The 11,100-nt window shown below is 51.5% G+C and overlaps 2 protein-coding genes across 4 annotated transcripts; one reads left to right on the plus strand and one right to left on the minus strand.

Moving 5' to 3' along the window:
• Positions 1-314: 314 nt before the first annotated feature.
• Positions 315-6,964, minus strand: AP4B1 (adaptor related protein complex 4 beta 1 subunit). Of its 3 annotated transcripts, none has more exons than XM_025143694.3 (10): positions 6,763-6,964; positions 6,450-6,674; positions 6,141-6,271; positions 5,732-5,879; positions 4,570-5,066; positions 3,782-3,865; positions 2,713-2,816; positions 2,394-2,601; positions 1,812-2,096; positions 315-1,551 (listed from the first exon to the last, which is right to left on the minus strand). In XM_025143694.3, exons 1-10 carry the CDS (start codon positions 6,942-6,944, stop codon positions 1,124-1,126), a joined length of 2,292 nt encoding a protein of 763 aa, XP_024999462.2. In that variant the 5' UTR covers positions 6,945-6,964; the 3' UTR covers positions 315-1,123. The 3 variants fall into 3 exon arrangements, with proteins under 3 accessions (XP_024999462.2, NP_001376278.2, XP_024999464.2); NM_001389349.2 differs by having other exon boundaries at positions 6,768-6,898; XM_025143696.3 differs by lacking the exons at positions 6,450-6,674; positions 6,763-6,964 and adding an exon at positions 5,502-5,568 and having other exon boundaries at positions 5,732-6,144.
• DCLRE1B (DNA cross-link repair 1B) lies at positions 6,624-9,469 on the plus strand. Its single transcript, NM_001031500.3, is given in 5 exon segments — positions 6,624-6,889; positions 6,892-7,213; positions 7,288-7,435; positions 7,499-7,678; positions 7,747-9,469. Coding segments are annotated over 5 exon segments (1,626 nt in total). The 5' UTR covers positions 6,624-6,770; the 3' UTR covers positions 8,604-9,469.
• The last annotated feature ends 1,631 nt before the right edge of the window (positions 9,470-11,100 follow it).

The raw sequence follows: 11,100 nt of genomic DNA on the forward strand, positions 1-11,100 counted from the left end.
TGCTGCAAAGGACCCCCCCAGTGCATGTGTTGTATTCCTGTGCTTAAAGAGACTGGAAACTTGAAAATGGCATAGGAAACCTGCTACAGTCAACTTCCTTTTTCACTTCACTCCTGGATAGTTTGGGTATTACAGTAACATGGCATGCAAGACCGAAGTAAATTGTTGCACAACTGCTTTGTAAAGGTTTTCTTAAGAGAAGTAGAGAGAGAAAGTGCTGTGTAAAATGAAGGCGGGCTCTGCTGTGCTGACCACATGAATCCACCCTACAGAGCTCCTGAGGAGTCCTGGGAACAAAGGCTCCAGAGAGCAGCCAGGAACGATTCACTTTTATTAGGAAAATCAGAAATGAAGTCTAAAACTTGTTTATCAGGGACAGCAGCGATCCAGTGAAGTGCATTGAGAGATACAATACAGTCGTTACGAGAAATTAAGAACTGCAAGATAATTTAGAGAATAGGGTTAACAAAGCCATGCCTCGCCCTGCACAATAGGCCCCACTATGGTAACGTGAGTACTTTAATCCGGGGAATCTTCCTTTGGTTTTGGCATTGAACAGAACACCCAATGGAGTGGTCCACATGGCAGAGCTGGATCATTTCCTGCCTCTCTCTGTGCCCTGGCCAAAAGCTGCAGTGAGAAGAGTGAGTGCTGCGGCTGCCCAGGTGTGACTGTCTGTCCTTCCTGGTGAGAACAATGCAATGGTTTTTGAATCAGTTACAATTCTCACCACAAAAGAAAACAAAAACAAAAACAAACAAACAAACAAAAAAACCCTGTCCAAAACACTGCCCTGCATTTTGCACTTCTGGTTCCATCAGTCACATTGGTGTCTTGTGACAATCACGGCAGGTGGCCAGCATTTCTGACTCAGATCAGCAGCAGGCTCACACATTATCCTGTCCTTCCCCCAGCCCAGCGGAGGACGCCCTTTACCCTGTCCTGCCTGCCAGCCTCGGGAGCTCAGCACCAGCAGCACTGAGCTGCAGCTGTAGCTTCCTACGCCCAACACTGCTCAGGGAAGGGCTGACAGCACTCCCACAGTTCAGAAGTACAAAACCTGCATCAAGAAGGGCAAACTGAAGCCAGAGGAGGAAACTCTTCCCGTGACCTGAGCAATCCATCAGGATCTCAGCCCAGCAACTGCTCCCACAGCAGTCCTGAACACAGACATGAAGGCCTGCAGTGCCTCAGGCTTTGCCTCGCTCTGCTTCACTGCAACCTGCATCCCTGAATCTTCTGCCTCGAGCAATAGCTCTGTCAGGAAGAGGCATCCACTGTCATCCTGAGCAGTGAAATAAGCTTTCCATGGCTGGACGCCAGCTTTGCTCATAGCAATAGTCTGGATGTGGACGACATGAAGAGCAGTCTGGATAGTATCTGGATGAACCGTTCCAACCCAGGGCAGAGACTGCTGGCAGCTAATGTCCAGGCTCAGCCAGGTCTTCTCAAACTGTTCTGCAGTCAGGACCACATCAGGAATTAAGGTAAGGCTGCCCGTATCAGGATGAACCTTGAGGACTTCTTTACTCCCTTCAGAAATCAGCGACCCTGAAATCGAAGCACAAACAAATGAGATGCAGTATTTATTCCCCTATTACCAATTCCATACAGAACATCCCAGGGGGCCATCAGATGAAGGCTGGAATTACAGCACCCTCAGCAGCAGTCTACCTGGGCTAACGGGGTTGTGATCAACAAGATACTCAGAACACTAAAGAGTGTTCTCAAAGCACTGTGATCTTCTTCCAAGGGAACTCATGTGAGAATGTCTACTGACAAGAGGAAACTGTGAGGGTGATGCTGGTTACCTGTGCCTCTGTTCCCAGAGTCTGTACAAGGAGAAAAAGCATAGCAGGGCTCCCCTGGCTGGTGAGCAGTGACAAGTGCCCAACGTGCTTTGCCATAAATAGGTGCGAGGGTATTGAACTCAGATGCCCACGTATTCACAGGTTGCTCTGTTTGGTCCTCCAGGAGCCCCAGGGAAGGGTCCGACTTGGGGCTGCACAGAACCCGTTTCACTTCATCCACTCCGGACTGTAAGAGGCGATAGTAGAACAGCCCACGGTCTCGTACTGACATATCCTTCTCCTCCTCTGCAAGTTACAGTAACAGATTGTAGAGAATTTGAGCATTCAGATTTTCCCCAGATTTCACGACCCTTAATTACTAAAAATAGATTCCCATGGATACGGTGTAAGCCTGTTGCACTCACCCATCAGGGACAAGACAAAGCCTAATGCATAAAACTACATTACTTCGCCACCCTAGATGGTCCCCTCATTGCAAGGATGCCGATACTGCATCTGTGCACCGGGGACCCATCAAAAACACATCCCCAAAAGCCTGTACTACTGCTGCAATGAAACAGAATGCTAGAAGAGGAAACCCACCTATGCAGTGATAGAGCAGTCTCCCTAGCATGTCCTGACACTCAGCGGGACGAGACAGGAAAAGTCGCACCAATGCTGTCAGGAGCTCCATCTTTACTGCTGGAAACACCTCTGTTTTCACATTCTCCACGAAGTCCTCTAACACATAGGGGGCGTTTGGGACTTTCTCACCATGTGCACCAAGGAGCCAGATCAGCGCTTGCTTGCCCTGAAGGCACCAAAGAAGAGCACATTCTGTTTAACAGGATAGCTATGTTCTGGTTACCAGAGTTGACATGAAATCAAGAGACACAAGAGAACAAGCCTAAAGCCACCTTACCTCGCTGTCCTGGATGATGTCCTCACAGCCAGGCAGTGCCTGACACACTGCATCTGTGCACTGGGGACACAGCCAAACCAGGTCCCGAAAAGCCTGTACTACCGCTGCAATGAAACACAACTCTCAGCATTCCCCAAGAATGATAAAACCATTGGGCAAAATAAATAAAAATAAAACAGAAATGAAAAAAAGAGAGGCAAAAGACTCTGCAAAGTTTTAGCCAGGCAGGTTGTGACTACGATTTGAGACACTCTCCTTCAAAATCCCAATATGCTGCCCCTGTGAGAGCACAGTTACACCAAGTCTAAAATAAAGTACTGAAACTTCACATTGTTCCTCTTGCTTATGGAAAGCGATCTCTCTTTTGGACATTCCCCAGCCTTTAGAGACTGACTCACCATGTCTCGGGCACACAAAGTTAGAATAACACATTGAAACTAACACCAATTCAAAATGCGTCACATGAACTTTAGGTCAGAATTTTAAAGGCTCTGCTGCACCCTTACAGAAACTCCAGCAACTACTAAAGCCCAATTTGAGAGCTGACTGTGAGCACGTGACTTCGAAAGCTGAAAGCAAGAGCATTAAAAAGAGGGCAGAAATAGCTGAGGGAAGTTAGATCTGAGGACAGCAGAAGAAAAAGGCAGAAGTCTGGGTTGAGTTGAATCAGACTATATATGAGGAAAAGAAATGGGGAAGATTTAAAAGACAGAAACTAGCAGTACCAGTCAGAAAGAACTCAAAATTAGACCTATTAACCATCATGGCCTTCACAAAGGGTTAATAAAATGCCTCTGCCTTCATTCCTTGGAGTCAACCGAAGGCAGCCAGAAAAGAGCCTCCATATCTTATCAGACCAGGAATGCAGCCATGACCATCTCCAAGGGAGGAAAACCTATGATGGCCACTCACACTCCACATCCCTGCTCAAGCAGGGAGACTTCTACATGAAGACTCCAAGTAAATTAAATGTCAGGTGCCTCTTAGAGCCTCAAGTTTTGGGACCGTGAGCCTCAGCAAGGCCATTTCCTGAGAGCTTAAGCCACATAAACAACGTGAAGACGATTACCTGATGTGATGTGCTCCTGTTGAAGCCCCAAGAGCTCTGTCAGAATCCCCACACACTGTTCTGTGTATGTCCTGGCAATACTGCCTGCAGAGACAACAAAAAGGGTACAAGTCAACCACGAGCCCAACTATTCATCACAAACTGATTTTAAAGCAACAGTCGTCTTCTTTCTTCTTTGACTATTTTCTGACAGTCAGATGAATACATATCCTCACATAAGGCACACATTCCTTTTTCTGAAGCCATACCTCTGAGGAAGTCTGCACTTTCCTTAAACAGAGCACACGAGAAAAGCATTTGAGCACCCCTGGCTTTCTCCTAAAGTATACTACAAAAAACTTACATATTTTCAACCTTGAAAATATGAAACCAAACTGCCCCAAACCACCTGAACTCTGCCTCCACAACTCACACAACAAGCAAGCATTAAAGCAGCTCACCCGCCCACTAAAGTTTCATTAAGATTCGACACTATCAGGCTCATTTAAGATGAAGTTATTTAATTCCACCTTCCCATTAATTTATTTGGAGCATCTCATCAGTGTTGCCATCTGGAAAAGGTTCAAGGCATTACGTGCAGCCTGAAATAGTTCAGCACCAGGACTTCTGGATGAACCAGCATCCTTGCGGTTTGCAAACACACACAAAACATTCCTGGGGAGCAGGATCGACCTCGGGCTTCAGTACAGATCAGTTATCTGGAGTGCATCCAGATATACGTCAGCAGAGGAAGGCTGACCTTAAGACTGAGGGCTGCAGCTGCTTCTGAAGCAAGGCAGAGCTCTTACCTATGGCAGAGATCGCCCCCTGGGCCAGCTCCACCGATATATCAGTGCAATAGCCCTTCAGCTCTTCCAGCACTTGCTGCACATTCTCATCATTCACCAGCTCGCACAACACCTCCATCTTCTGGCATTTGATGTAGTGGGGCTCTGAATACGAGCAGAAGAACTTTTTGTAGTGGCTGCTAAAATGGCCAGGAAGACTGCTGAGGATCTGACGCACGTGACACAGCGCCGTGAAGCAGAGCTCCCTGCTCTCTGAGGTGCAGGCAGCCAGCAGCGGCCCCTTCACCCTCACCAAAACATCTGCCTGCACGTGTGGGTACTCCCTGGCCAGCACGAGGAAGAGTTTGGTGGCTGCCATCACAACGCTGGGGCTGCTGCTTTTCAGATACCCGTCCAGCAGACTGAGGATGTTGAACAGCTCCTCCTCAGAGCGGGGTCTGTAACGCAGGAGGAAGGCGAGCACCTCGCTTTGCCCCCACTGATCTAGATCAGCCATCCTGCCAACGAAATAAACACCGTTTGCAGGAGTCAGGGAGTGCGTAAGGATCTGTGCTGTGCAGAGTAGAGGCCACAGCCCTTATGTTGTTACAGCCTCCTCTCCCGTTAAATACTGTGTGTTTACTTTCTGTGATACCACAGTTTCATCTAAAAAGGACCAACCAATGTACACATTATAGGCTTAACTCAGTATCAATCACATGCACTTTTGCTGATGTAGAGCTTAGACAGACAGTGAAACACTGACAAGATCCCTGGGCACAGCAGCGCCTTGCTTTTCCAGACAACTTTGATATATGCAGGGAAAGTTTGTGTCTTCAGATGATATATCCCACATCTTACAACTGACTGGGAGAAACATACTGGAACATCCTTGCACCACAAATACATCATGTGCAGTGCCATAATTTTAACAGATAATTGCATTAACTCACAATTCCAAGCAAAGCAGCAGCCGAAGCACTCTCTGGAAAAGCTGGGCACTACGATTTCTCTTCAGACCTTAGCACAAAAGTGACTGGTTTTCTTTTAGGATGGGCACCTCCACCTCTGGGTGACATTTCCAGTTCTGATGGGAGCCCAGAAGCACTCACTGCTATGTGTATGAAATGCAACAGACAGAACCAGGCTTCCAGTGCCGTCTCTGATATGGAAGAAGACAAACCTGTTGAGGAGGTGATGGGCAATGGGTTTGTTGATGACAACTCCTCCCTCTTTCTTCAAGATCTCTTCCAAAGCCCTCAGGCAGTTCACCACCACGATAGGGTCCTGGTCACGAAGCAGGCTGTACAGCTCATTCACCAACGCACCATCTGCAAAGAAGCAAAGGTGCTGCACCGATATTCTCACCCTACAGCAGCCTTTGGCACAGCCACGTGGAACTACACGTGATGGGATGGATGGTGCGATGCGATGCCGACCCTTCGCTCCCTGCAATGCTCAGCCCTGGGCTGTTTCCCTCCTCCTCCTCCTCCTGCCCACGACCTCGGGGCGGCCCAGGGAGCCCAGGACAGCCCAAACCAACCTGCCACGTCCCTCCGTGCCCAACGACAGCGCAGCGTCTGCCCGCTCACCCACTTCGGCGTCTCCCTGCAGCCTGTGCACCTTGGCACAGCCCAGCACAGCAATCCTGCGCACGTAGGACGCTCTGTCCCGCAGGCCGCTCAGGAGGGGCTGCTGCACGTATTCCTGCATGCCGGGCATCCTGTGGGCAGCAGGGAGGGGTCATTGGGGGCCCTTCCTCAGAGGGAGGGCTGGGGGGGGCTGGGGCAGGGGCTGGGGGCAGGGGATGGGGGACACGGGAAGAGATGGCATGGGACGGTGACAGGGGAGAGGGGGCAGGGGCACAGATGACAGAGGAGAGCCCGGAGCCCCGGACCCACCTGAGGTCGCAGAGGCCGCGCAGCGCCAGGCCGCGCACGGCAGGGCTGGGATCGGCGCAGTCCCGGCGCAGCGTGTTGACGGCCAGCAGCGCCAGGCGGGGCATGCGGGGCGCGTGCGCGCACACGTACAGCTGCACCAACTTCTTCTGCACCACGTCGGCCGCCGCGCCCGCCTTCACCATCTCCGCGAACAGCCCCGACACGTCCGCGCCCTGCGTCATGAGCCTGCGGCGGAGACAGCGCGGCCGTCAGCCGACCCCAGCACTCCGTTGACCCCCCTGCCCTCCCGCCGCCACCGCCCCCCGCACCGCACCGCACCGGATGACGCGCAGCACCGCGGCGCGGTACCGCAGCGGCTCCGCCTGCACGTGCGGGTTGCTCAGCGCGCGCCGCAGGTCGCGCAGCGCCTCCTCGCCGCCCAGGTACGGCATGGCCGCCCGCTCCGCTCCGCACCGCCCCGCACCGCGCAGGCGCCGCCCCTCCCCTCCCGCGCATGCGCGGTACCGCGCGCCGAATTCGGCGGGAAAGCGGCGGGGGCGTTGCCGTCGTCCGCGCGCTCCCCGCAGCCCGGCGCCATGAACGGCACGGTGATCCCCGGCACGCCCATCGCCGTGGACTTCTGGAGCGTGCGGCGGGCGGGCGGCGCGCGGCTGTTCTTCCTGTCGCACATGCACTCGGACCATACGGTGGGGCTGTCCAGCACCTGGAGCCGCCCGCTGTACTGCTCGCCGCTCACCGCCCGCCTGCTGCACCACCGCCTGAAGGTACGTGCCGCCCTGCCCGGCCCTCTCGGCCCCGCGGCCCGGCCCGGCCCTCACGCCCGCCCGCCCTCCCTCAGGTGCCCACGCGCTGGATCCGCCCGCTGGAGGTGGGGCAGAGCCACGCGGTGGGCGAGGAGGTGACCGTGACGCTGCTCGACGCCAACCACTGCCCCGGCTCCGTCATGTTCCTCTTCGAGGGCGCCTTCGGCACCATCCTCTACACAGGTACGGGGCGGGAACGCGGCCGCGCCGCCGCCCTGCCCGCCCTGACGGCCCCCCTTCCCGCAGGGGACTTCCGCTACAGCCCCGCCATGCAGCGCGAACCGGCGCTGAGCGGCCGCCGCATCGACCGCCTCTACCTGGACAACACCAACTGCCGCCCGCACGGCGCGCTGCCCTCGCGGAGCCGTGCCGCCCTCCAGGCCGCGCAGCTCATCCGCCGGCACCCGCAGCACCGCGTCGTCATCGGTGAGTGCCGCCCGGCGCCTTCCCTTTGTCCCCCTCGGCCCGCCGTGACGCTGCCGGCTCTCCCGCAGGTGTGTACAGCCTGGGGAAGGAGGAGCTGCTGGTGGACCTGGCGCTCGAGTTCGGCACGTGGGTCGTGGTGAGCCCCTCCCGCCTGGAGCAGATGCGGCTGCTGGAGCTGCCCGAGGTGTTCACGACGGAGGAGGGGGCCGGCAGGATCCACGCGGTGGACGTCGCTGAGATCCGCTGGGACACCCTCGTGAGCTGGAACGTGCTGCATCCGACCATTGCCATCCTCCCCACCGGCAGGCCTGTGAAGGTCACCCACCCCCAAATCCACCTCATCCCGTACTCGGATCATTCATCCTTTTCGGAGTTGTGTGAGTTTGTGAAGTGGTTGAAACCCTGCTCAGTCATCCCCATTGTGAAGGGCGACATGTGCTACGCTTCCTTTCAGGAATACCTGAGTCCTGACCACCAGGCACTTCCTGGCCTTGGAATTCCAAAGCCTCTGCAGGTGTCTGTACAGTGGCAGAGCAAAACAAAGAAACAGAAACCCGTGTGTCTTGTGAAAAGAGCTGCCCAGCACTCTGTGCCCAAAGGAGTTGTTTATGAACCGTTAGAGGAATATATTGAGCAATCTGATGGGCTCGGGGGTGTTACAGCTCCTCAGCAGAACTCCCATGAGTCAGCTTTCTGCTCCCTTGAAGATGGTATTTGTTTTTATGACTGTAAGGAGGAAGAGCTGAGTGGAGAACAGCCAGGAGGAGCAATGGCAGCTGGCACTGCTGGGCAGTCGCTTGTTTCTGATGAGGACTTTCCAAGTGAACTTCCAAAGCAATATTTACTCACTCCTTTAAATGCCTTAAAGCAAAGTTCCTTCTGCAAGGCAGTAGAAGACTTATTTAGTAGGTGGGAAGCGTCCTGAAAATTGGTTGTCTGTCAGGGCAAATACAGTTGATAACAGTGATTCTGAAAGTCTTAGAACTGCATCCTTTTCTTTGTGATCAGGTTTCTCATCACAGGAGAGGAGCTCAGCTATGAGGAATTGTTTTTGTTTCCTCTTATTAGAGGAAAAAGCGAATCTAGAACTAATTTGTAGATATCACATCTGTTTATTTATTTTTATATCTTTGTATCTCTTGGGTCCCCATTCTGTATTTGGGCAATGTGGTTCCTCTGCATCTGAACCTTTAATCTATTTCTTGCATTTATGTGTCTGCTGTGGCCAGAGCTGCTGCTGGGTTGGTTCAGGTTGAGCAGCAGAGGGCATGAGCTGCCTGCAGCCTAACTAATGGGCTTGCATGTGGTGAAAGAAGCAACAAAGGGGAATCAGAGTTCTGCAGATCTTATTTTACACATCTGTGCTGCCTTGTTAATAAGTATTTATAAGTACTTCATTTTAAGATACGTTACAGATATTTATTAGATTATGTTTAAAAACTGGTGCTTAAAGAAATGTAGAAGATGAAGTGCCTTTCTAATTGCTGAAATACCTCCAGGCAGCACTGCTTTTGAATCCTGCCAAGTGCAGCTGGATAAGGTTCTTCTCACCTGAAAGCACTACTTCCATATTAATTGTAAATACCTTTTTCAGGTTACTGCCTGGAAAAGATAGGATTTGTGTGAGTTCTTCCTGGAATGGATTGCAGTATCCTCTTCAGTCTCCATGCTGATGCCTCTTGGTGGCCAAGTGCTTCAGGTAGCTATCAGTATTCTGCTAGATTCATTGCTTGATCTTATCAGTCAGTGGTAAATTGGATGGAAGACAATGAAACATCTTGCTGGTGTAAAGTGCCAAGTCGTGGCTGTGTTATTTGGGAAGAATACTGTGGCTAAATGGCAAAGTGTGCTCCGTTAGCTTAGAGGTCAGGTATTTTCTGCTCCAGGTGAACTGCACAGAGCCACAGCCTGGCTGCCACTGTCAGGAAGTGTCAGTAACGTGACTGTGCTGTGGGTGTTTTCTGTGAAGTCTGAACATTCTGGTTATCCTTGCAAAACTGTATTAGCAATGTATTGCAGACTGTCTCCCCATGGGGTGATGGTGACAGTGAAATGGCCACTAGTACTTTGCTGGGAGCAACAAGCCAACTTCTTGTTCAGCTTTTTCTAACGTTATTATTTTCAACACAAAATGTTTCACGTGATTTAATCAGGATCAGAGTCTTCTGAATGTAATGACGTGCAAGGTCACTCCAAGACCAGTCAGCTGGATAGATTGAATTCCTTGAATCAAGTCAGACAAAGACATGTTTACTCTTCAAGTAAAGTTTGGGCTTGTGAAAAGTGAAGATACCTGTAGATGCAGCAGCTGTACCTGTTTAAAAACAAGGCTGTCGTGAACAGTAGTCATAATGACAGCTGCAGTGGGTGTGCTTGGGATTCTGCTCTGCAAACACAAGTCCTAACTCACAGCAGTACCTGGGAAAGGATAGGGTTGGAACATTGCCATGTAAGCAGCAGCTCTCGGTGGGGCTGCCTGTAGGCTCCTCCTGCCAGCTGCTAATGGGACACTGGAAATGATGGAGTAACTTTCTGCATTTTACTTTAGAAATGTACTTTTAAAGCAGTAGCGAGGGCAGCTCAAGCATCTAACTGTGTTCTGTAAGTCCTGTTTTTCCTAGAGAAAATTAAACTACAGAGCCTTATCAGGACAGCATGAATGGAAGCACCTGCTTCTTTTATAACATCTGAGGCTGCCAGGGAAGTAATGACCCTATGTTTGCAGTAGTTTGTTACTGGATGCCTTGGAGATGCAGGCTGTACTTCAGTGCTGTTGAAATGTAAGTGACTCACTTGACAGGCAGGTGAGTGAAACACTGCCTGCACTCCCAGATTCCACTGTTCTGCTCTCAGTGTGCAGCATCTCCACTGCTCGGAACTAACACTTGCATTCTGAGTCACTGCTCCATTTAGTGTACTGCAAGTGATCACAGAGTCTATCTCACACATTTTGCTGTTCATGGCATATATAGTTTTTTTTTCTCCTTTATCAATCCTAAGTGGAGCAGAAAATCTCCAGGTGAACCTGACCAAAAGGGAGTTGTCAGTGTTAATTCTTGGGAGAAGAAACTGTTCTTTAGAACACAGAAGAGAAAATAGCAAAGGCTTCAGACCCTGGGATCTGCTCGCTATGTCTGAGCATTCCTTCAGTAGTTGAACTGGCTTCTGTTTCTGGAGCCTTAGTCCAGCTAAGAGCTGGAGTGTCTCATGCACACCAGGCTCTGAACATGCTGCTTCTAGCTCAGCTGCACAGAGCTGTGTCAACACTGCTACCACAGGTGTTCTGCTTGCAACATGACAGTGAGAAGCTGTAGCCACATGTTAGCTTGGCTACCAAGTATCTAGGGCTGTTTGTCGCAGTCATCCCTGCAGGAAAGTGGTGTTCAGACCAAAGCCCTCCCAAATCTATACACACAGAGCAT

The sequence above is a fragment of the Gallus gallus genome, chromosome 26 (genome assembly GCF_016699485.2).
Source record: "Gallus gallus isolate bGalGal1 chromosome 26, bGalGal1.mat.broiler.GRCg7b, whole genome shotgun sequence".
Taxonomy (NCBI): domain Eukaryota; kingdom Metazoa; phylum Chordata; class Aves; order Galliformes; family Phasianidae; genus Gallus; species Gallus gallus.

What these genes read in the sequence shown, in the direction of transcription:
- AP4B1 (XM_025143694.3), bottom strand. Translation starts at nt 6,944, where the DNA reads ATGCGCGGGAGGGGAGGGGCGGCGCCTGCGCGGTGCGGGGCGGTGCGG. An exon ending in ACAGGAGCACATCACATCAG is followed by an intron (nt 2,817 to 3,781) that starts GTAATCGTCTTC and finishes GTTTCATTGCAG; the next exon opens with CGGTAGTACAGGCTTTTCGG. An exon ending in ACATCATCCAGGACAGCGAG is followed by an intron (nt 2,602 to 2,712) that starts GTAAGGTGGCTT and finishes TGGTGCCTTCAG; the next exon opens with GGCAAGCAAGCGCTGATCTG.